The following is a 25,735-nucleotide window of genomic DNA, read 5'->3' on the forward strand; positions in this document are numbered from 1 at the left end:
ATTTCTATGTTTCCAGCAAATGGTAGGCAAGAATCCCTTTGGAGGCAAGCACAGTTGTTAAGAGATTAGATTTTTGAATGTTAGGTGGTAAGAGAATTTTGGGTCACCTTCCCTTGTGTCAATTCTTTCCCAACATGTGGGCAGCTAGGAATGAAAAGTTTGACTGACTGGTTCCTTTACCCTCCTTTTCTCCTTGTCCTCCTGGCTTCTGTTGTCATCTACTACAGAGTTGAGGCTAGGGACAAACAGGCGTGTGGAGTTACATTATGGATAAAGTACCCTATATACAAAAGGGAGTAATTTTGCTTCTTGTTCCAGACAGCTGGCTCCAGTCATGCTCCAGAGCTACAGCAGGTCCTAAGGGTGCCATAAGCACTGCAGCAGGAACAATGTTAAGGCAGGCCAAGCATGGAAAAAAACACAGCATGGCTTGTGGGCTCTGCTGCCCAAATTCCATCACAGGAAGTTTTTTGCTTGATTGCGCTGGGAAGCATAAAAAAGGAATGGAAGTGAGGAGGAAGTGACGTCATCGCCAGAAGATGGACACCTGAACGCTTAGCTCCGTCAGAGCAATGAATATATAGCGTATTTACCCAGTTCGTAGAGCTTCTACTCACCTGAATCTAGCTGAGCTTACAAGATATTGGGCAATGTCAGCCTGACGACGTTTGGAGAAGTATAAGTTTACATCAACTGCGTGTAAATCGGCGACTGGATCAGCTCGGGCGCCAGCAAAGTCCCATGCCAAAATGGCGGAGGTGGACTTGGGATTGGAGATGGAGGATCCCACTGAGTCAACAGAAAATGAAGGCGAACTCACCAAACAAAATGTAGTCATATGGTTCAAGGCGCTGAAAGCTGAGATGACTGAAGTGAAGAAAACAATCCAGACGGTGGTGGCCGATATTCAGAAAGAAGCTGGTGAGATAGGGAACCGCGTGGGACAGGCCGAGGAGAAACTGGAGAGCTTGGAGGGGGAGATAGAGACACTGTTTGCAGAGCTTAATACGGAACAGAAAGAGCGTGAAATGTTACAAGAGACGGTTGAATATCTGAAAAATCGTACCAGAAAGTGTCATTTAAGATTCAAAGGGGTCCCAGAGACTGACACAAATAAAAGCTGTGAGCAAATTATCAAAGAGATCTGTAATAACCTACTGGGTCCTGAGGACGGTGAGCAAGGCGAGGCTCCTGCAATCCATATTAAGATCGATCGTGCTCACAGAAGCTTGGGGCCAAGAAGAGATACAATCCCAAGAGACATTGTGGTCTGTTTTCATGATTACGGTATTAAAATATTAACATGATGGTACTACACCCCTGTAAAGCTGCACACAATGTTTCCTACATCTTCCAGTATTTGCTGGCGATGTGGTATAGAAAGGAGAACTTTTCTACACATATGGTGGTCCTGTGATCGGCTCCAATCCTTTTGGAAGATTGTGGTTGATAGAATTGCTACACATACTGGCAAACCTTTCTCTAGTGACCCAAAATGGTGTTTATTGGGTTTGGGAAACAGTAGGGGCCTGAAGTGGCAGAGATTTAAAAGAATGTGCTTGGCAGTGGCCAAGATGGTCATTGCTAACCGTTGGAAACGGTCAGAGGGGCCCAGGGCCGCCGAGAGGGGGGGACAGGGGGGACAAAATTCCCCGGGCCCGGGCCTCCAGGGGGGCCCGGCGCCTGAAGTCCCACCCGCCCTCCGTCGTCAGGAGCGGTCGCACAGGGCCTCGCGCCTCCAGGGGCCCCGCGGCACTTCCTGTCGCTCCCTGCCACATCGTTGGCGTCTCAGCTTCTTTCCAAGTTCCAGCCGCCCTGCATTTAAAAAGTTGCAGCGGCGGCGAAAACGCAGGCTCGACGGCTCGTCTCTCCTTTAAGCCCTTCCCCTTCTCTCTTAGCGTGCACTGATGTAATTTCCGGCTTCCGCGAAGGCGGCACAGTGCACGCTGAGAGAGAAGGGGAAGGGCTTAAAGGAGAGACGAGCCTGCGTTTTCGCCGCCGCTGCAACTTTTTAAATGCAGGGCGGCTGTAAGGAGAGGAGGGCTGTGGTGGAAAACTGATGGCACAGCTGGGGCTGGGAACTGAAACTCGGAGGGGGGGGGGTGAAAAGGGGGGGGTAAGTTGGGGCCTGGGGCGAGTCATTGGACATGAAGGGGAAGGGAGGACAGGGAGCAAAGGGGATGGGTAGGGAGGGTAGGGGAGAGAGGATAGTTGCTATGGATGATGGGGAGGGTAGGAGAAATGATGGACATGGATGGAAGTGAGGGAAGACAGGAAGGAGATGCACATGGATGGAGGGGAGAGAGAGGAGAGGGCAGGGGACAGAGGAAAATCACTGGATGTGAATGAGAGGGGAGGATGGGGCAAAGGAGAATCACTGGACATAGATGGGAGGGGAGGGCAGAGGAGAATTGCTGGACATGGATGGGAGAGAGGGAAGACAGGAAGGAGATGCACATGGATGGAGGAGAGGGCAGGGGACAGAGGAAAATCACTGGATGTGAATGAGAGGGGAGGATGGGGCAAAGGAGAATCACTGGACATAGATGGGAGGGGAGGGCAGAGGAGAATTGCTGGACATGGATGGGAGAGAGGGAAGACAGGAAGGAGATGCACATGGATGGAGGAGAGGGCAGGGGACAGAGGAAAATCACTGGATGTGAATGAGAGGGGAAGATGGGGCAAAGGAGAATCACTGGACATAGATGGGAGGGGAGGGCAGAGGAGAATTGCTGGACATGGATGGGAGAGAGGGAAGACAGGAAGGAGATGCACATGGATGGAGGGGAGAGGAGAAATTCTGGCTACAGATGGAGGAGAGGGGAGAGTTGAAATGCTGGATATAGATGGAGGGGAGGGAAGAGAGGACATGAGACGAACATGGATGGCGGGGAGGAGAGACAGAATAAATGCTGGACATGGATGGAGGAGAGAGAGGAAGGAGATGCATCCTGATGGAGATGAGGGAAAGGGAAAAGAGGAGAAAAACTGCACATGACTGGAGAAAATAGGCAAAAGCTGGATCCACTCTATACCTCTTCCAGTCAAGTCCGCGGAGGACCCAGCTTTTACCTATGGATGTAGGGCAAGAAATGAAGAAGAAAGGAGGAAAGTAAAGAAATAAATGGAAAGGAAACTCTGAAAGTGGAGTTAAGGGAGCAGAAAGAGAGCAGCAGAATCAGAGACTGGGACCAACATGATCTGAAAAACAGTCACAAGACAACAAAGGTAGAAAAAAATCATTTTATTTCACTTTAATGTTTGGAATATGTCCAATTTGAGAATTTACATCTGCTGTCTTATTTTGCAATGTATAGCAATGTTCTGTTTTTCTGGTATTGTGCTGCATGCAGAATCTGTATGCTAATTTGTTTTTTGTCATTTTGGGTATACTGGAGCGGGGCTGGATGGGGTGGGTGGGCCCCAGCGAACTGGTCTGCACAGCTCCTTACAGTTGCTAAGACTGGCCCTGTCCGTCGTTGACTGTCTGCCACTGGGCCGGGCCCCCTGCATTGAAATCACAGCGCCTCTCACCTCTATGTGAAAGCACTGCAGGCAGCAGCAGATCGCCTCCCTTCGGGCTTCCTTCCCTCTCTGTGTCCCGCTCTCACGGAAGTTATGTCAGAAGAGAGCGGGACACAGGGAGGGAAGGAGGCCCGAAGGAGGGAGGCGATCTGCTGCTGCCTGCAGCGCTTTCACATGGAGGTGAGAGGCGCTGTGATTTCAATGCAGGGGCTCGGCCCGGTGGAGGGGGAGTGGCGGCGACCTCAGGGGGGGGGAGGGGGGGGGGCCCGGGTATGGCCTTGTCCCGGGCCTGGCCCAGTCTCTCGGCGGCCCTGGAGGGGCCGACTGAAGCTGATTGGCTCTTGAAGTTATCCGTGATCGGAGAGCTGGAAAACTTACAGATAAGAGATTGGGACTTTACGATCCGACTTCCGACCTATGGACACGTTTTGTAGCTCTAACCCAACGTTCCTAAGGAGAAATTTAATGGGCATGGGTGGGAGTAGGAGGGAGGGGGAGGGATAATTGTTATGGGAGAGATGGTTTAATAACCTCAGCTTATTGCATATAAGTGTGTTGGATTAAATATGCTAAGTTGTAATGAGCATATACTGTTTGTAAATTTTCCATATATTCAATAAACATTTAACGTAAAAAAAAAAAAAAAAAGGAATGGAATTAGGCACCAGGAAAGTCCCTCTTGTAGTCCAGGATTCTTTGACAGGGCATGCAGCCTCTCCTGCCCGGTTAAACCCTTTGAATATCGGGCCCTGTGGCTTCATCTGATGCAGGGACAGATGAGAGTGAGTTAGGCCCAGTTTACCCATTTCAGTCCTTTGTCTGGCTCCACCTGACATCACACCACCTTCCTGTGTGGAGCTTCCTCACCTCTCTTTATGGTTGAGATGGCTAATCATTTTAATTTTAGTTCATTTTTCAAATGATATTTACATCCCTTGCTGGTTAGTGAGATTGTAAAGCATTCAGTGAAGTAAAGTGGGATACCAGGGGAGTAAAAGATTTAATGAGGGCTCCGGCATGGATGGGCTCTCAATACAGTATATAATGACCAGAAAAATAACTTAAAACTGGCATCCCTCGCATCCTCTGTAGCATCACACTCTGGTTTTCATCCTATGTGTCATTAGCTTCCTGTTTTCCTTTCTGCAGAATAAGATCTTTATTTACCGTGGCAAGGAGTACGAACGGAGGGAAGACTTCAACCTGAAGCTGCTGACCCAGTTTCCAAATGCAGAGAAGATGACCAGCACCACCCCGCCGGGAGAAGAGGTGAAGGCCTCGTCCAAGCAGCGTATCTTTAACAGCTGCAGCATGACCCATTCTATCAGTAGCAGAGTACAACACTGAGGCAGCACTCCCCACACTCCCAATACACACACACACACTACTGTCCCTTGGGTGGTGAAAATAGCCTACATATACTTTAAGGTGGTCTATCTTTTTTAAAGTGACTTCTGTGATATCATGGAATATTTTCGGGTTTGTTAATAAATGCAGTGTTGAGTAGTTAAAAATTCTCTATACTGGAACTTTACAGAATGTTATTAATTTAGTTTTTTCCCCTCGTCCTCTCTTCTCTTCCCCCACCTTTCTCCACTGATTCAGCATTTTTAAATTCCTTAATGTGGTTGTCCAGACATGCAGTGTTTTACAGTGAAGCCTGTGATGAACTTGCCACCCCAGTACAAAGACAAGCCTGTTCCTGAACAAACCTTGAAGTAACCATTTCTTTTTCCTTAAGCTTTATGGGGTAAAATTTCAAAGGGATCTGTGCAGGTAAAAGCAGGGGTTATGTGGGTAAAATGGCTGAATCCACGAGTGGATTTTCAGTTTTCGAAACGCATTACTAGAGGGGATAATTTTATAATGCTTTTTCTTCATTAGATGATATTTTATACCCAGAAAGGGGCTTTTATAAAATTGCTTGACCACATAGGAGCCAACTTTTCAAAATTATTGGGGGTGCTAAGCCCAATGGAAATAATCCCTCCCTGGACACATACAAGGAATTTTTCCAATATTGGGGGTGCTCAAGCACCCACAGCACCCATAGAGTCGGCTCCAATGCTTGACCACATGCATGCATAAAGAATATGTTCATGGAAACTATGGGCCCAATATTCAGTGCGAGTTAACCACCCAGGAACAGCCACCAATCAGTTAACTTAGTCATTTTCAGCAGTATTTAACCAATTATTGCTGCTGAAAATGCCTGGTTAGCGCTAAAAATAAAGCAGGCAATGTTGGGGGCATTTCAGAGGTGTAACCAGTTAATTCCTGATATTTGGAATTTAATTGACCAGCCTTAGCAGCCAAATAATGCTACATAAAAATCAGTGCTATCTCTGCTTGCTATGCCATGGCCAGTTAAGTCTTGAATGTCGACTTAACCAGTCGTGCTAGCCTGCATCGGATATCCAGGTTGAACGCTGGCAGCGGGCAGTCAAAGTACTGCCTGCCGCCAACTAAATATCGGGGGAATGGCTTACTGCTATGCAGGGCCAACCTATCCACTAAGCAGACTAGGTATCTGTCTAGGGCGGCATAATTTGGGGGGCATAACCAGTGCCAATGTGGCAGTCAGCATCTATAGAAGGCCTTTGTGGTTGGCTTGAGGCCTTGAGCATCTACTCATGCTCAAAGCCTGTCGGGTCTCGCCCCCTCCAAAACAGAAAGGGTGGTAAGTGGATGAACAATTCATGGGGGAACAGGTTGGAGGAAGGGAAGAAAGAGAAATGCTGAACACCATGGTGGGGGTGGGGGGAATATGCTGGAGACCATGAGAGAGGAGAGAGATGCTGAAGACTAATTGAGGGGAGGGAAGTAGGAAAAGACAGATGTTGGACACCACAGTAGAGGAATGGGAAGGAAAACGAGAAATGCTAGACATCACAGTGAGTGGAGGGAAGAAGAGAGATTCTGGTAACTGCGGGGGGGGGGGGGAGAGTGAAAGGTAGGGAACAGCGAGAAATGCTAGACATCATGGGTGGGGGGTGATAATGGACTATAGAATGGTAAGAAAGGGAAGGGGAGATGGTAGAGGAGTGCCTTGGGCCACTCCTCAATTGGAGGGGGGGGGGTGCATATCTAAGGGCTTGTCCAGGATGCCAAATATCCTTGGGCTGGCCCTGGATCTACATGTAGGCATTTGCAGGGGCGGAGTTTGGGCAAAGATGTGCATATTTTATAAAATACATGAGTACACACACAAATTGACCTCGTTCTCTTAGTAGGTATGAAATGATTGGGCATTTGCATATTATTGGGACTGGTTCTAGAGCCTGTTTTAAAAAGGCACATAGGCTTCTATGTTATATGTATAAAATAGACTTCTTATTGACTCCCCACATAAGCAGTCTCTTATAAAATTACCCTTATACTTTATATAACTTTATACTATTAGCTGCATTAAAAAGTGGGTATTCTGAGGCTGAGCGGGGGGTATAACTTAGTGTGAAAGAGATACTGTATTCTTACATAATAGGGGTAATTTTCAAAAGCATTTCTGTGGCAAAAAGAGTGCTTTACCATCTGACATGTTTGTAAACTTAAGTGCATACAGTAAGTTCACCTAAACTGAGTGGAAGCATTCCTGGGGATGGTGTTGAGGAGGGATTTGCACTTAAGTACATAATGATGAAAATTGAATCCTGAAACTGTGTGTGTGCCAGTAAGCAGTTGTAAATGTAAGCATATGGTTTCCCTGTCGCAGCTTTTAAAGTGGAAGCATGAACATGCTTTCGCCTTGAAAACCCAGCCACATCTGCACAGAGAACACTCCTTAATTACCGCCTTAATTTCCAAAAATGCATGCATATAGCCAGCACACCAACTTCGCACCTTCATTTGAAACAACTCAAGAGATGCATATACAGTTTTTATGCACAGAACAACCTAATTTTCAAAGCCAAACTATTCAGGTAGTTTGTGTTTGAAGACCAAGTTGTTTTGCGCATGCTGAAAAATGCATGCCTACTTTATCTGGTAGGCACCATATTGCAAATTAACCATTCTAGGATGAGTATTTAAAATAGTGCATGCTCAAGCTAATGTTTGGTTAGTACAATGAGCCACATTTCTTCTCCTTTGTCTGTTATTTTCCATAGACTCAAGAGTCTGTGTAAGGTTTCACCTTTGCTGCCACAAAGTTGAACCCTCCCAATGCAGTGCAACTTATTCTGTACTGGGGCTTGACCTTGGGATTTTACTGCTCTAGTTCAGAGATTATCACTGGTCTGAAGGGGCAGTGCCTAGGATGTAGACCAGTGATCCATATCCATCATTTTACCTACTGTTCCTGAATATAACTCACCTTGATCTACTACTGAAAAAAAGCTGTGAGCTAAATCCAAATAAGTATTATCATCGTTCACCCTTCATTGCTAGCCATGTGTCTTTTCTCCTCCTAAGTGGAGTGGAGGAGTGGCCTAGTGGTTAGAGCACCGGTCCTGCAATCCAGAGGTGGCCGGTTCAAATCCCACTGCTGCGCCTTGTGATCTTGGGCAAGTCACTTAACCCTCCATTGCCTCAGGTACAAACTTAGATTGTGAGCCCTCCTGGGACAGAGAAATGTAACTCACCTTGAGCTACTACTGAAAAAGGTGTGAGCAAAATCTAAATAAATAATTAGAGACATCCATTGCCAGTGTTGTCTTGCAGATTGTCCAAGTATTGAAAAAGCCTCTTGTGGGTGGTAGTCTTCAGTTCTCCACTGGAGAAGAGTGAGAGGAATTCTGCCATCAGTGAACCACCATGTAGCAATGAAATGTGAGGGCTGTTATGAGGTGCCCCCTTGCAGCAGCCTTAGCTAAGCTGTGAGAAGCTGCTGGCTGTAACCAAAGCAGTGCTACAGCGAAGGTTGTCAGAAGTGTGCCTTGCATGCTGCCACTGCTGTCTCTGGCTGCACCAAAGTCATTCTGTACAGCTGGATGACTGGAGAGTGCCTGTAAAGTAGCACAATCTAGTTTCGAGATAAGGGAGCTGAGGTGCCCAGTAACACTGCAGACATGCCCTATAGGAAAATCCTGCCTCAAGAATATGCCCCAGTCAGCTGGGTGCAGTAGTCAAACTATTGCCCAACTGGCATGTGCAGAGTATCAAGAACTGAGGGGGGGGATGCACTAAAGTCGTCGTTAGAGCCTTTCCCTACCGAATTCCATAGCGAATCAGTAGGGAACGGCTATGCATGAAGGAAAGGGAATGCAAATGAACTGCTCGTTGCAGCTCACTTGCATTCTCTAACCCTTCGTAAAACCGTTGGATAATCGGCCGGTAGAGCATGCGCAGAGCAGCCAAGCGTTATGCTGGCTGCTCTGCGCATGCCAAAGACATTTTTTTAAAAACCCAAACACGTCCTTTATGGACGTACTTTTTTGACAGCCTTGCCCCCCCCTCCCCCCCCCCCCCCCCCCCCCCCCCCCCCCCCCCCCCCCGCCTGAGGTCGCCGCCATTCCCCGTTCCCCCTGCATTGAAATCAGAACTTTTACGCAGCCCCGGCCCCCCTCCCTTCCTCCCTTCCTCCTCCCTTCCTTGAAATGACAGCTTCCCCGCCATCCTCCGCCACCGTGGCCCCCCCCCCCTGAGGTCGTCGCCGCCGCCGCTCCCCCCCTCCACCCTCCCCCTCCATGTGCCACCAGGCCCTCGCAGCGCCTCTCACCTCCGTGTGAAGGTGCTGCACCGGCAATAACAGCTGATCGCCTCTTTGGACTTCCCTCCTTTGCTCCTGGCCCGCCCTCGTCTGACGTACCTTTCCTCTGCTGTGTCCCATTGACAGAAATTTACATCAGAGGAGATAAAACAACAGATGAAAGACCTGTTTTCATCACTACCTCTGCTGGCGAGTTTGGAGGACTATGGGGATGGGGGATTAGAGAGAGACACTGGACCCACGGGGGGAGAGGAACGGGGAGAGAGAAATATGTTGGAGAGCGGAGATGAAGAGCAGAAAGCAAATTAGAGTGCACTGTAACAGCAAACAGCCCCTACCATTGGGTGGTCCTGGGCTTTTTGCCAGGCCTGCTCAATGGTAACTATACCCCATGGGTACTTGCAAAGTCCACAAGCCCTTGAACCCAAGGATTATGCATCATTTCTCAAAGTGAAAATATGTGCATGTTTTCACATTAAGAATTGCCTTGAGATTAAGTACCCGAAGAAATTTACACTTACTTTTCTGCAGATAATGTTTTCCTTTCAAACAACATACATGGGTTAGAAAATAGAAAACTATAAAGGCAATTCTATAACAGCAGGCTTACATTTACACACCATTTGGCTGTATTCTGTATATTTATGCACACATTCTCGCAGTTAAGTGTACACTTATGCACATTAGTGGCAGAAAAGCATCTAAGCACTATTCTGTAAGGGCATTTTTAAGTGACTTGGAGGCATATTTTCAAAGCACTTAGCCTTCCAAAGTTCCATAGAAACCTATGGAACTTTGGAAGGCTAAGTGCTTTGAAAATATGCCTCATATAGTGTGTAAATGCAAGGGAATGTTCACATTGGCGGAGCTTTGGAGGGGCATAGGCGGTGTTACCGTTTATGTACATCACTTACAGAGTACTGTAACTTAATACTCCTGCTGTATATAGATGCCTGTAGTTAGCATTAGGTCTGTGGCAGGTGTAACAGCATCACCTAGATTTTAGGCACCCAGTACCTGGTTGCACTAGCATTCTATAATGGAATCCAGGCACCCAGGTAATGTTGTAGAATACGCTGTCACTATGCAGCATTGGGACGCCTAAAAGGAGGCACCCACTTATAGAATTCCCTGTCCCAGGGAATGCTTCCACTCGATCCAGGTAGAAATACATGCATTGTTCTCTGTGTGTATGTTTACCCACAAGATGGGTGGGACATTTTTAGATTAGCCAATTTATTTGGGATGGAAGTTCCATGAGGGTTTCACAGTCTGTGATGACATTGCTACAGAAAACTATTCATGGGGTTTTCAGAAGATCTTCAGGACAGGCATATTTTAAAGGAAGGAAACCAGGTTCAGGTGGGTTTGGTTCTTTGTGTTGCCCTAAAACTGGTGACAAGTGCATCAAAATATCAAGCAGAAAAATTAAATCCAACTGTTACTGTTGTTAGTTATTACAGGGCCAATGAGGTGCATCAGTTCCAGTATTCCCGGCCATTCAGAAAAGGAGTGAAAGATCCTGATAATGAGTTTGCCGTAAGTTCTTGGGTTTCTTCCTGTACCCCATCACTGTAATATCCATCAGGACAAAATAAGTACCTGAATATAATATGTGAACCGCTTTGATCGTAACCACAAAAAGTGGTATATCAAATCCCATCCCTTTTCCTTTCATAATTGACAGAGTTCCAAGAAAATCCTGCTTTAGCAGTGTTTAACTAACTACCTCCGTTGAGTATGTGTCTTAACCAGAGGAATTTAGTCCTGACTTGGTTGTATTAAACTTGGTTCATTCATTCCAGGTAGTAGGAGATCCTAATGAATATGTGCTCATCAAGGGATCACCTCCAAATCAACAGTTGTGCATGACTATTTTGAATGGAACTGAACTTAGTAAACTAGGGGTCCACCATATTTCATTGTATTGCTGCAAATATTTACAACAAAATTACCTTTCCTCTTCATTGTAGCCAGCCCAGTCCAGAAGAGTAGGTTATGTTTCTTTACCAGCAGATAGAGGCAAGAACAAAGTGCTGAATAATACAAGGTGTCCATGCAGCCACCAGTCTCCAGTATTCTCTATCACCACAGATAGTTGAGCAGGATTCCTGGACAGCTGAGAAGGTACTGGCTAGGCCAAAGAGGAATGTGCACAAGGGGACCCCAGGGTGATGATATTCTGAGGATCTGCACAGTGGAAGGGTGAAAGGGCCCGGAGTTTTTACCTAATTTGGCTTATGGTTCCTCCTTTGTTTGGACCACAGGAATTTGGGGCTTATTTTCCCCCTAACTCTCCCTCTCCCTCTCAAACTTCCTTTTCCCTCCTGAATTGTTTTTTCTCCATCCTCTCCCTCTCGCCTGAGTGGCAAGTGGTGGTTCTGTTGCTGGGCCGTCTCCTGAGTGCTCCTTCTGCCTGTGTGTGCAGCTTGCAGTTTCCTTGGGGGACTCCCTCAGCCATGCAGGATCCCTCAAGAGGTAGGAGTTTAGCCCTGGATGGAGCTACTTGTCCATTTTCCTCTGCCTTTGTGTTGTTGTGTCAGACTTTCTATATTTGGCAGGGAGCTGTGCATCCTGTTCCCTTCTCCCAGTGAGGGTAGGACCTTCTTCTTTTAGCACGAATGTTTCTTCTCCTCCTCCAGTGGCCATCTGTTCACAGGGAGATGCTGCAGTTGCAGGATCTGGCAGGACCCCAGTGCAAAGTGCTCCCCATCAGTTTTTGGAGAGTGTGCAGTCTGAGGTAGCCTCTCTGGACTCTAGCAAGGGGCAGGAACCCAAACTAGGCACTCTGCAAAAGTTTCTACTAAGAGTGATAGCACAGTGAAGGGGGTTCCTGAGTTTGATTTGGTTTGGGAAGAAAAATACTGGAGACCAGTGGCTACATAGTCACCTTAAATTTGTTGTTATCAGCACTATGGTCTCTGGTAGGGAACATAACCCACATATCTGGACTGGCCTGGCTTGGCTGAACTCAAGGAAAGAAAATTACCAGCTAATTAATTACACCTTACTTAAAAGTTCCAGATTAACCTTCTGGAAGCCAAAATCTGTTTACTCTAAGAACAAGTTGAGCACAGGCAGCCGCAGAGCAAACTTTCCCATGCTGTCATGCTCTGAAGAGGCCACCGCTAGGGTGTGTCATACACTATTTATTTTTTATTTTAGTTACATTTGTACCCCGCACTTTCCCACTCATGGCAGGCTCAATGCGGCAGGCAATGGAGGGTTAAGTGACTTGCCCAGAGTCACAAGGAGCTGCCTGTGCCGGGAACCGAACTCAGTTCCTCAGTTCCCCTGGACCAAAGTCCACTACCCTAACCACTAGGCCACTCCTCCACTTCTTAGGCGCCAATCCCAGGTATTCTTGGCTCCAGTTCTTTGCACTTCTGGCTGTTGGAGACTGTCACCACTGCCTGGCCTGTTATACTGATCTAGGAGGTAGATGTTTCATTGTCCACCCTATTATCTGTTCCTGTTTAAGTGGAGCATGATGTTGCATTACTGTTCATCGTTAGACAGCTATCCCAGTGTAGTTCCACTATATCATATTATCACCACTTGCAAGAAACACTGCCAGGGGTCTCTCTATCCCTACCTTCCACAGCACTAGTTCATATCAGAGAGAAAAAAAACAGGGTTTATTCAGTTCTTCTGCACTGCTAGAAGGCTCTGTCCACACCCCAAAACCAACAATTTATATCACAGAGGGAAAAAAACAAACACAGATAAGGCAGAGATTTTTTTTTTTAATTCTCTGCTTTATGTTATTTCTTTTCACTTTCTCCATAATGCTCCTTCCTCAGTTCTCACCCACTCTGCCCTCAGGAACTTAATCTGCCAGAACCCCATGTGATCAAGTCACTGAAGAATGCTGGGATTTGTAGTGTCTCAGTCCAGACTCTGTTGTGAGGGGGAGTCTTTGTATATATTTTTTTTCATGTTAATGATAGTCCCTTGGAGGCTTTATTCCCCATCTGGCAATATATGGCCTGTATAGACCATTACATGGTAAAAGGGTAATGGAGTCCTTATGCCCATGTAATCCATGGCCTCCATTCTGAAACTGTCAACAGAGGTGCCAGCTTATGCTAAATTGTGTTGGTGGTTTTAGAAGGATAGATGTGTTTCCTCAAGGTACCAGACACAGATCAGTACCTCATTTAACAAAGGATACCTAACAGTTCTCAGATGGGACTGACTTTCAGTCACTAAAAGTCTGAGCCAAATTTGAACTGGTGGCCTGGAAGATGAGAGGATCCTCAACCCTTTGTTGATTCCCTTGAGCTGTTCAGTCTGACTAAAATGGAATCTCTGCATAATGTTATGTTCCTGACAGACTATGTGGATTGAGAGGACAACCTACACCACCGCTTACAAGTTCCCAGGAATCCTAAAGTGGTTTGAGGTCAAGCACTTTTCAACTGTAAGTCCTTCCCTTGAGTTTGTTTGGGGTTTTTTTTTTAATGTAAAAGGGTATTTTCTAGGATTATAGGAAATTCATGGGCAATTTTTATGAAGGAGAACCACCTTCAACATGTGCATTGGGGAGGGCAGCAGGAGCATGGCTCCTCCAGGAAACCACAACTGCTTTCTATTTTGGAAGATTTTATGTAGCTTGTAACTAGCCCTCCAGGTAACATGGAGGTAGCCATTTTGTTTTCTATGAAGCATATAATGCACTGTTTCAGTATAAGTTCATGAAAATGAGAGTTTTGCCTCACTTTTTCTTAACACTCAAAGGAAGCAATGCCAGAAAGAAAGAAGAAATATTTTTCTAATGAGCTTGCAGTGATGACATCAGAACCAAATTTAATATAGTTCCCTCCATCTTAAATGGACTTTTTTGTGTAGTGTAACATAAACCCTTGAATATGAAAATAATTTTGATTGATTGCACTCTTGCTAATGTCACTCACTCATGACAATCTGAGCCGATAGCTGTGCTCCTTTAGTTAAACAGTGCTGTCTATTTTAATAGTGAATAGACTTTTAAATATATGACGCTCTAGTATACAGAGACATTTCATAATAGTCCTTGATTTTTACTAATATTTTTCAAAGCATTCTGGGCTTAGTAGTTCTGCCTTTCTAGGTGGGAAATGGGCCTAAAAACTCCAGAGTGCTTTGGAAAGGAATTTAAGCCAACTCTCCCATGGGTTTGAATGAAAATCTTTTGTGTCCATTTTGTCTTTTTCATTTGTTTGGATTCTGTATTTTGCACCTTTTGTTTGTATGACATTTGCTTTTTCCTCTCTAGGAAGAGATTAGTCCCTTGGAGAATGCCATTGAGACGATGGAGTCCACCAATGAGAAGATTAGTAACATTGTGCAGCAGCATGCCTATGATCGCACCCTGCCTGTCCATCCTCTCTCCTTGCTGCTGAATGGCATTGTAGACCCTGCAGTTATGGGTGGACTGTCCAACTATGAGAAGGTTAGTGCTTTATACTGCTAGCAGCCTGGGGCCACAGCCCACTATTCTTTGCAGGTCCCATGTTTAAACTAACATTCAGGCCCCTGCTATGTCTTAACCACCACTAGTCTTTGTAATAATCCAATAAACCACCAGAACTAGTGAGTTTGGTTCTCCTCTCTGGGGCAAGTGCCCACATTATTCAGGGCTTTAAAAGTATGGAGGATAAATAAAGGAGTGGGATGACACCAGCTGGCAATCAAATGATTCATACTTGGAAGGGGTTCTATTCCAGCTCTCTGGCAAGAAGGAGGACAATCCGCAGTGAAAGATCAGAACAAATAAGATGGTGTTTTGATGCCTGTCAATCTTCTTACATTTGCTTCCAGGCCTTTTTTAAAGAGAAGTACATCCAAGAGCACCCTGAAGACCAAGAGAACATAGAAAAACTGAAACAATTAATTGCTTTGCAGGTATAGCTGAACAGACCTATTTTATGTTTATAAACAAATAATTAAATATGTTCAGTCATGGAAGACCAAGAGGAATGTAGAACATTACAGATTGGGAGGATGAGGAGAGGAAAGAATTGGAGGGATTCAAGGAAATCAAGACAGGGCGGACACCCCCACTTAGACCCTATACTTTCTATTAAGGTGTTTTATTGCGTATTGTGTTGACATTGTGTATTGTTCGAATATTTGTTCTGCTGAAATTGTCTACTGCCTATGTCCAGATTGTTCTTGCTGTACCCCGCCTTGGGTGAATGTCATCAAAAAGGGTGTTGAATAAATCTTAATAAATAGTTAATGTTATTTCTTTTTAAAATCAGTAGTGTAAAGTCACTTTTAAAATGTTAAAATATTCCACTCACTTGCAGGTTGTAGGGAAGGGATTCAGGAAGACCCTGTTTAGACTCCATGCACTACACAAGGCAAGAAAAGCTCCTTAACTCAGGATCACACTAACAAAACGAATTATATATAATACAACATAAAAAATAAAAGGGTCAATATTCAGCATGATTTAAGCGGGCTGGAGAGGCTCCTAACCATGCTGAGCTGGCCAGCCACTGATATTCAGTGGCACTTAACTGGGAAGTTCTGACCACCTTGGCAATGCCCAGTTAGTACTGGGGTGGTCTGGAGGCAAAGTAGGGGGGATCCAGCAATTATACAAGCATGGACCATATTCAGTGCTATGCCCACATAGCTAAAGCAGGCAGATAGGACCACACAAAAGGCAGCCTATCTTTGCCCACTTAAACACTGTCCGCCATGGGCTGAGTATTGACCTGAAACTGGATAATTTACTTCAAATTACTTTGAATAATGTGGCACTTTTCATTGGATAAGCAAAAGAACTATCCAAAGATGAGACCACAGAATTGTATCAAATGTAACTAGGGCTGCTTTGATTCTAGGGGTTTATAAATTGTAAAATTAAGGGCCTGATATTCAAAGAAAGGTGAACTCCTAAATTTAAAATCCTAAGGGGCCCTTTAATCAAACTGAGGTAAAAGGTGGCCCACAGTGGCATCGGCGCAGGCACATGGGATTGCCTCGTGCTTTTACCACCGGCAGTAAAAAGTTTTTTTTTAAAGGGCCACCCGTGCAGTAGTTTAAAAAATTGTTGCGCAGCCATTTACTTCTAGAGCCCTTACTGCCTCCTATTTAGGAGGCAGTGAGGGCTTCAGCGGTAACCCAGTGGTTATCAGGCAGTGCACGGCCCGATTACCGCCGGGCACACACATGCCAGTACTAGAAAATACAAAGCCAAGCCGGCTGTAGCCCTACTGCCCTTTGGTAAAAGGGCCCTAAGTTAGGTGCTTATATTCCCTATTTTCAGCCAAACATAGGATCCTTTTAGCTGAAAAGCCACCTACATTTATGAGCCAAAATGTTATGCTTTTAAATTTAGGCCTAATATTTATTTGCCTAGATTTAAGAGTTTGGTGTAGATAACCTAATGCTGACAAGCAGTGCTAAGTGCCTAACTTTTTATCCCTGTCCTAAATCAGCTCGTTGCTATCCACTTTTTAGGCTTTGAAATTTAGGAGTTTAGCAAACTTTTGAGCATAACTTTAGGTACCCAGCCCTCATAAATTTTCAAAGAAGCCTATTTTGGAGATTAAACACTGCCTTGAGTGAATTCCTTCAAAAAGGCAGTAAATAAATCCAAATAAATAAATTCTTTGAAAATTGAAGGACTTACTTCTAAAACCTGTTATGTTCACTTTCTTCAAAAATCAGTTTACTTCGGAAACAGACTGCCTTCATAGATAGCCATAGGAGGTGTGAAATTGGCATACATAATATTATATGTTGTTCAGTGAAAAAAATGTCATATGTTGACTTGAATTTTTAAAAATAAAAACATTCATTTATCTAGAAAACAGCTTTTCACACTTAACTGGTTTTTGGATCTAAAGCTCTTCAATTGTTCCTTAGGCATTTATTTTCAAGCAAATTAATTGCTTTGGGAGGGTACTAGAAATCTATGTATATCAGTAGTTTCATGTTGTGAAACTTCTAGGCATGTTTTTAGGCAGGTTTCATATTCTAATATGCCTTTTCTTTTTAAAAATGTAAAATTCCTTATTGTCCGCTCAAGACCATTCCTGATGAGTGGGTAATATGCACTCCTACCAGCAGAGGGAGACTGAGATTTATTGAGTAGTGATACTTGTATAAGGGGCTGTGCAACCCTGACCTGCTCAGTATTTCTCAGTCTCCCAGCAGAGGTAGGTGAGTCAGTCTGTGCAGCCCTGCTCATCTTTGGTTGGGTGTGCCATTTTGGGCCCCATTTAGTAAGAAAAGTTAAAATAGTATTTAAAGGATTGCTTCAGGGGTGTCCTGGAGTAGATTTTGCTGCTGGTTTAAAAAAAAAAAAAAGAGAGGCAAAAAACAGAATACACAGGCAGCAGAAAAAAAAGTATCGCTCTGGCCTTGGGCTTGGGTCCCTGAGATTTTGGGGGTGTTTCCTGCTCCTCTTTGGTGAGTGGTGTGCCTCGGCCTTCTCCCCCATTTACCTGGTTACCTGGGAGAAGTTCCTTGAGGCGGGCCCATAGTTGGAATAGAGCACCGCTGGTATTTTTTTTTAAACCGGCACTCTGGGTGGTTGCAGCACGCTATCAGGTGGGGGAGCATCTTTTGTGGTGGGAAGCTTGTGGCTGAACACCGCTCTGGTACAGTTTGGCATGGCCTCCCAGGCGGAGAAGGCACGTAAATGTGTGGCCTGTTCCGCTCGGCGAGTGGTCTCTGTGCACAGCGGTCTTTGCCACATGTGCGAAGAAGCAGAGACAGTGATGGGCGGTGACCTAGAATCAGGTGTCCCGGTGGCGGGGAGTGCTAGGAAGGCCCCTCGGCAGAGTAAGAAGGCTTCTCTCATGGAAACTGAGCTCCTGCTGCGTGGCACTCCCAATGCCGTTTTGACGGGAACATCCATTATTTTGGGTCTGAGTGCTTCAGGGCTGGACTTGGGAGAGGGACTGCCACTTCTTACCAGGCATGATGCAGTAAAAAACAGAGGTAGCTGTCTGTTATTGTTTAGTACCAGAGGTATAAAGACAAAATCTCAAAACACTCTAATATACAAAAATTGGAAGAAATAATACCAAATATGTGCATAGGAGAACAAAACAGGGTACTTAGCTTCACCCGGGTGATAATAGCTTTTATCGACATCTAGGGAGCACGCCCCTTAACTTTGCTTGAACCGCATATCCGCTGTATTGTCTTTAGAGATGTGAGGCCAATATCGTGAGTTTAGAGCAAATAGTGTAATTAGTTTCTTTAAGAATTGCTCTTCAGCAGATTTTTCAATTTTTAAGTAGTATGCTATGCCATACTTTGTATTGTTATTTGAATATTTTTACTGCTGTAATTGTCTATTGCTCATGTTTGATTTATTCTTACTGTACACCGCCTTGAGCGAATTCCTTCAAAAAGGCAGTAAATAACTCCTAATAAATAAATAAATTAAATAAATAAACCACCAGTCAGTCCAGGACAACAGAGCCAATAAACTAGCAAGGTTTATTGTCACAAAATTAGAACAGTGAAACATATAAAACAGATGGAAAAATAACAGGCAATAACAGGTAACTGAATAAGGATCAATATTAAAACTGTCTAAACACTTTGTCACTACCTGGGTGGCGCCTGTGGAGTTTCAGGATAATAACTGCTCACAAGCCTTGAACAGGGTCTCAGGACAGAGATGTTTACCTCTGTGCTCCATATTAATACTAAAATTTACCTCACAGCTCAGGCAGGGAAAAAAAATAGTCACAGCTTTACAAAAGAAAAAAAGACAGTCACTATCTGCTGGCCAAACAAGGGAAGTGCACTGGGGAACAAATATGTCATACATTCACAAAGGAAGTCACAGACATAAGTCCCCTGTTTCATCACAGTAATTACTTACAGCAGGACAGGGTCTGGCCACTGTAATAAGTAGTGTAAAAGAATCCATACCAGATAGTAAATATCTTTTCTTAAAAATAATCAAACATGTTGCAGTGCAAAAAAGTTTAAAACAAAAAGGGGATCATTAGGTATGCAGGATGATGGCAGACAACTGTATGAAAAAGTTCTAGTTTATTATTTGGGGTCAGAGAGGAACCATTTTATGCTCTTCCTCTGTCTCAATCTCAGGCATTTTTAATCCGCTTATACCCTAAGTGGACCCTAAGTAGTTTACAATAAAATTAACCAGTTAGATTACTGGAAAGTAGCAGAGCAACCAAATAACAACATTCTTTCCTAGCCTTGTCTCAGAATTATTATTACTGTTAGCATTTGTATAGCGCTACCAGACGCACGCAGCGCTGAACACCTGACATAAAGAGACAGTCCCTGCTCAAAAGAGCTTACAATCTAAATAATACAGACAGACAAGACAGTTACGGGTAAGGGAAATAATGGGTGAGAAGGAAGGAAGGGACAAGGGGAGGGCAATTGAGTATTGGCTAGGAGCTAAAGGCAGCAGTAAAAAGGTGGGTTTTCAGCATAGATTTGAAAACAGGTAGAGATGGAGCTAGAAGTATAGGCTCAGGAAGTTTATTCCAGGCATAAGGTGCAGCGAGAGAAAAGGAGCGAAGCCTGGAGTTAGCAGTGGAGGAGAAGGGGGACGACAAGAGAGATTTGTCCAGTGAACTGAGTTCATGGGGAGGAATGTAGGGAGAGATGAGAGGTAATGGGGGGCTGCAGAGTGGATGCATTTAAAGGTCAGTACAAGAAGTTTAAACTGTATGCGGAATCGGACAGGGAGCCAGGAAAATAAGTTGTGCCGCAGAATTTTGGACAGATTGGAGAGGAGAGAGATGGCTGAGCGGAAGACCAGTGAGAAGTAAATTGCAATAGTCCAAGCGAGAGGTGACAAGGGTGTGGATAAGGGTTCTGGCAGCGTATTCAGAAAGGAAGGGGCTAATTTTGCTAATGTTGTAGATAAAGAAACGACAGGTTTTGGCGATCTGTTGAATATATGCAGAGAAGGAGAGAGAGGAGTCAAAGATGACTCCAAGGTTACGGGCTGAGGAGACAGGGAGGATGTGAGAGCCATTAACAGAGATAGAGAAGGGGGGAAAAGGGGAGGAGGGTTTAGGGGGGAAAATGAGAAGTTCAGTTTTGGTCATATAGAGTGCAAAAACAAAGCTTCCAGGCAGAATTCTGTGGTTTGGTTCATGGCCAGGGAATTCATGTCTTTAGGGGTGGTGAAGCAAGAGGGGCACCTGCATACTGGCTACAGCTTGAACTGGCTACACATGAAGGTCTTAGAGCTGCTCTTTGTTCTTTCAGATGCCTTTGCTGGCCGAAGGGATTCGAATTCATGGAGAGAAACTGACAGAGCAACTCAAACCGCTGCACCAAAAACTTACTATGTGCTTCCGAGACCTGAAGTGGAAAGTAGAGAAACTCTACGGTGTCATAACCCTGGTAAAAGGCAGTGACTATAACATAGACAAATTTATTATCTCATGGAACTCATTCACCCTCTCCTCCTGTTTGCTTTCATTTAGGAAGCCACTGGATTATTCCCCGTCATCCACTTCTCCCAGGCACAATATTGCCATCTGTTCTTGAACCAAGTTTCCTCCTGCCCTTTTTTGATCTTTGATGCATGCCACATTGTATCTGCTCTCCTCCCACCATGCTGACGATAGCCTTTGCTCCTCACTCATCCACCAATCACACCCTCCCTGCTTGTCAGTCTGTCCTGTACCACCACATCAGGGTGACTTGAGAACAGGAAAAAGGTACCTAGGATAATATGGATTCAGACATTTGACCAGCTCAGCTAAAGAATCTGCGATAGTAGAAACCAACTCTTGGCCTGATATTCAAAAGAAGTTGTATGCTGACTGGTATCCGATAAACATATAATTTCAATACCTATATGTGTAAATTTTCAGAATTTATACAAATAGTATGGGACGAATATCAGACTAAATGGCCTGATTCTGTCTTTGTAATGAGGGGCAAGGTTTGGAGTAGGGTGAGGATGGGTTAAAAAAATTATCCGTTTAGCAACAATATTCAGTATCGGTGTTTAACTTGTTCCAGTCACTGCACTGGCTTTGGTTTATATTTTGTATTTAGTTATCATTCTTGTTCAAGGGAGAACTTAGAGTGGTTCAGTCTAATAATCAAAATGCAAGAAAATTCTATATCTAAATAAATGCAAAATATCAACAAATACAAAAATTCTATACACATTCTCCATCCCTAATTCCCTCTTTCACTAAGAAGTAGAGATGGACAGACCACTATCAGTTCTCATCCAAGATGATAGTGACTGTACTCCCATTTACTCCCAAAGGGGCAGCTCACTGTGGTGTGCGCCTCAGTGGTTCCCACCACTTGTAGCATTTTCAAACCACTTAGAGTGCAATTCTATAACTGGGTACCTGGTAGGAGTCTATCCTATAAAGGAACATAGGCACCTACTTTTTTTGTATAGAATACTAGTATAACAGCAAAAATATGCATCTACAGCTTAGGCATAGGAGCACTCATGCCAGTCGTAGAGCAGGCATAAGCGTGTGCGCCTAATTTCCAGAGATGCTAAGTAATATATAGAATGCTATAAGTTACATGCATTGGTGTGATTCCCTCTCATGTTCTGCCCAGACTCTGCTCATGTGTAAAATACGCACTATGTAAGATATTTGCATATTTACAGAATAGAGCTTAGGCGGTATTTTGGCATATTATTGTAATGACATACACGTGTAATCGGTGCATAGCTATTAGAATTTCCCTGTGTGTTCTTTGGTGTAAAAAGTGTACTTACGTATACCTGTGTTCTGTTGTGTACCTTGAATATGGCTTTCCGTGCACTAGCAGCCCTACATAGAAATAAGATGGTTGTGATAACAGGTAATAATCCCAATATACACATAATCACATATGAAAAGTGTTTCCCAGGTTTGTGTTTTTCTTCCAAGGAACACCTTCTAAAACAGGCAGGAGTCTCTCCCACAGATACACATTCTCCATGGTTGTCTGGGGTTTCTGACCTGCACACTGCCAGTATTCTTCTGCTGACCTGGTTTTATGTTGTGTACAGCCACCTTTGCTGACAGAAAGGAAACAGAGCAGGTCGGGATCAGTGGTATTACCCTACATCATGTCCTCCACCCTCCGCAGGCTCTCCACCACCTCCATGGCTTCATCAGTGGTGTCCTCCTCATCCACATCATCTGACAGCACCTCCTCTTCATCCAGACCAGGATCTGATGGGTCAGTGACTGACTGCACTTAGAATGGTCCATCGTGAGTCACGTGTACCTTCAGAAAATAAAAGGGCAGATTTGAAACTCGCAAATCATAATGCCATTGTCAAGACTTCAAACCATATTGCATTGCAGTCAGGCATTCATGGTTTGAAACCTTCCTCGTGGTATTCTTGCACATAACTATTTCCCCTATGTAATTGTCTTGTGTATACCATGTACTTTCCTTTATCACTTTTGCCAGTGACCAGCAGAGGTCCCTGTACCAGTGTTTCTTAGTTTTCTCTCTCATGCCAGCACATGATGAAGTTAAATAGTCCCTATGGCTTTTTATTAATTGCTCATTGGGGGTGAAGGTTTTCTCTGTTTACTTGTAGCTTTGCCGTGTGTTGTACAAACTCTTGTTTTCTTGAGAAGAAAATATGTTTTCCTTTCAGCAAGTCAATATTGGTGGGGTGGGGGGTAGCTGGTACTGAATTAATTGTCTTTCCTTCTCTTTCTTCCTGCTTTTTGTGTCAGCAAAGAAGTTTTCCCTTAATGTTAGGTGGGATTTGATAGAATTTAGGACTTCTTTCAACCCCTTCCAACCTATGAGACTGTGGTGCGTATATTAGAAGTACTATTCATGGTGTACAGGTGCATAAACTGGCATTTAGACGTGTATATTGCATACACCTCTAAATCTCGATTTTACAAAGTCAGAATATATACATATGTAACACAAAAACTTGTATCTGGGAAAGGGATGTATCTAGGTGTGTTTGGGCAGGCCTAGGGAGAACCTAAAAAATAAGCGTGGATTCTCCATTTCTGAAAGCAAATGCATGTCTTTGTCCAAACCGATCAACATCGGGATTTGCATCTGCTACCAGAGATGTCTAGGTTTCAGAAAAGTGCTTCTATTGAGCAGCACCCTACTGCAGGGATTCAAGGATGTTGCCCCCTTAATCCCCCAGTGGTTGATTCCCCTCCCCCCCTCCACAAGTGAAACTGGATAGGGATACTGGGATCTGTGACAGCACTGGGAATACTACACATGTATGTTTGTAAAATGGCTGACATACATTTGTATGTTGCTATTTCAGAACATACCTGTGTATTTGCCGACACATACACGTGTATGTGCTCATTTTGACCCCCGTTGATATTTTAGATGTATATGGTTCTAAAATGGATGTTCCCACCGCAGATAATTAGCACATAAATGTCCAACTCCTCAATGTATTCCAGAACAGGCTCTGTCTCAGCAAATCCCGTTCTAAAATACTAGCGGAACTTGAGACCTCTCGACCCGTATGTTTGAATTCTGATTTGTATGTCCTTTCCAAAATCTGCCTCTGTGTGAGTGAATGACCTTATACACTCTACTGTAGTGCATACTGATGGTGTTGCAGAGGTGGTAGCTATTGTTATACATTAATGTTTATGGTATTAGGTATCTTTTACACTACTGAAATATACAAAGAATTTCCAGATAAACATACCTGTGTCCAGAAAAGCTTAAAAACATAGGTGCCATGCTGATGCAAACCAGTGGTCAATCAACCCAGCTATATGGATTACAGCACCAAATGTATGTATTCAGTGCTGATGCCAGTTTTTAACTTAATATGGTGACCATGCCAGTTGAATATTGGCCTGGATCTTTTTGAGTATAAAACTGGCCATCCCTGCTGACCTTGTTACTCATGTCTTATATTCCACAACTACCATGTACTGGTTCACTGCAGATTACAGTAGAAAGAAGCTGGCCCAATTAGCCAGGAAGCTACACAGACATGAGACTTATTACAACAAAAATAATTCCACTCAGATACTGTAAGATCCACTACCTAGTTATCTGCAGTAATATACTTTGCAAAAAGAAAAGTTTTCAAGGATTTATGAAATATTACATCATTATTAAGAACTCAAATGTCCAACGGCAAGGAATTCCATATCAATGATGCCTGATATTGTCTTTGCCTTGAGTGTAGATCACTTTTGGAGCCCCTGATGGAGAGCAGAGCATCAGTTGTTTCGCGCACAGAGGATGCGTCTATCAAAGATGACGGTGAAAACCGAAGTGCCAAGTTCAAGCGAAAAGACTGGAGCCTTAGTAAATCTCAGGTCATCTTAAAAAAGGAAACTGAGGCTGAACTAGTTTCAGAAATGGTTAGTTTATAACCCTCACTGACTCTTGTGCCCACTCTCAACATTTCAGAGATGCTTTCAGTAATGGCTTCATTAGGCACAAACTAAGAGGCTGGCATAGAATGGCACTAACCCTAGGAGAAGTGGGGTGGTGGTGAGACTAGGCATCTCTGAGTTCCAGGCCAGAAGCAAAACTCTATCAGCCAAAACCTTGGAACACATCAGCTAACTGGTGATTAAATAAAAAAAAATAATCCTAATATTTTACAGCTGAAAATCTTAATCTACCTAGGTTTCCTAGTACTGTAGTCAGCACTTATTATTTTTTTTTTTAGGTATATAACCAAGTAGAAGAATCCCTAGAATGAAATTAACCACAGATCAAGTTGTATTTCTGTTAGCAGGAACTGAAACAACATAACAAAATAATTGTAGGGCGAAGAGACAGCAAAACACTTTTGAGCTAACTGGCTAGAAATGGAACAAGGAATGCTAATTTTGATGTTGTGAATAGTAAGGCAGAGATGAATGAAACCAAGGCAAATTATGCGTGCTTTAGGACAGATTATCTGTGGGTACTAGTCAATGTACAGATCCAGAAGTAGTTTGCTGGAGAAGACATCTTCCTTCACTGAAGGGGTTACTCTTATTCTTACTTTCTGGGAAATCACAGAAGTCCACTTGTCTGAGTTTGTAGGAGCTACATGTTTGGTCTGTAAGATGTTTCTGGGAGAAAGGGGTGATTTGTTTTTTTTAAATCTAAGCTCTCTTTGTTTGGGATGGGTTGCGGGTCTCAGGGCACTACAGGCAGAGGTCAGAGGCCGAAGAGTCTTCCATTGGGCGGTAGTCGATTGACATTGCTGCAAAGCTCGGCGATCCAGCCTCTGAGCCCACCGCCAACTCTGCCAAAGACACCAAGAACCCAGAGTAAGTCCAAATGCAAAAACAGCTGAAGGTTGAGGGTCCTGTCCAATTCAGATCTTATTTTTAAAAATATTTTTATTGGTTTATATTACTGTCTGCGAGCAGGGTGTTGAAGTGGGTTAACTTCACTTCTGAGCTACGGTATGTTGCATATGTTCTATCTCTCAGATTTACTGCTATTGCTTGTCTGTGTTGTGCCCAAAGAGAGCTTCCTTCTGGAGTTGGTAGGATGTAATATCTATAGGCAACTTATCAAGATAGAGTTGGAAGTTTTCTAGTAATCAGGCCAATAGCACTAAAAATATTTGAGAATACTTCTGTATCTTTTCTGCTACGTTTTCTGGATTTCTGATTG

The 25,735-nt window shown here is 44.1% G+C and overlaps 1 protein-coding gene across 2 annotated transcripts in view; it reads left to right on the forward strand.

Annotated features, from left to right (window-relative positions):
- The window catches only part of DOCK5 (dedicator of cytokinesis 5), a 291,277-nt gene that overhangs the window by 259,630 nt on the left and 5,912 nt on the right, over positions 1 to 25,735 (forward strand). Inside the window, exons 41-50 of one of the 2 annotated variants that reach the window (XM_030201825.1) lie at positions 4,675 to 4,816; positions 5,162 to 5,243; positions 10,627 to 10,711; positions 13,509 to 13,595; positions 14,430 to 14,606; positions 14,975 to 15,058; positions 20,387 to 20,524; positions 22,158 to 22,330; positions 24,300 to 24,477; positions 25,254 to 25,383. In XM_030201825.1, the coding sequence (XP_030057685.1) occupies positions 4,675 to 4,816; positions 5,162 to 5,243; positions 10,627 to 10,711; positions 13,509 to 13,595; positions 14,430 to 14,606; positions 14,975 to 15,058; positions 20,387 to 20,524; positions 22,158 to 22,330; positions 24,300 to 24,477; positions 25,254 to 25,383 (1,276 nt within the window). Of the gene's footprint in view, positions 1 to 4,674; positions 4,817 to 5,161; positions 5,244 to 10,626; positions 10,712 to 13,508; positions 13,596 to 14,429; positions 14,607 to 14,974; positions 15,059 to 20,386; positions 20,525 to 22,157; positions 22,364 to 24,299; positions 24,478 to 25,253; positions 25,384 to 25,735 lie in introns of those variants that run through there. The other variant, XM_030201826.1, reaches the window with a different exon arrangement.

This window comes from Microcaecilia unicolor, chromosome 4, assembly GCF_901765095.1.
Source record: "Microcaecilia unicolor chromosome 4, aMicUni1.1, whole genome shotgun sequence".
NCBI classification, from domain to species: Eukaryota; Metazoa; Chordata; class Amphibia; order Gymnophiona; family Siphonopidae; genus Microcaecilia; species Microcaecilia unicolor.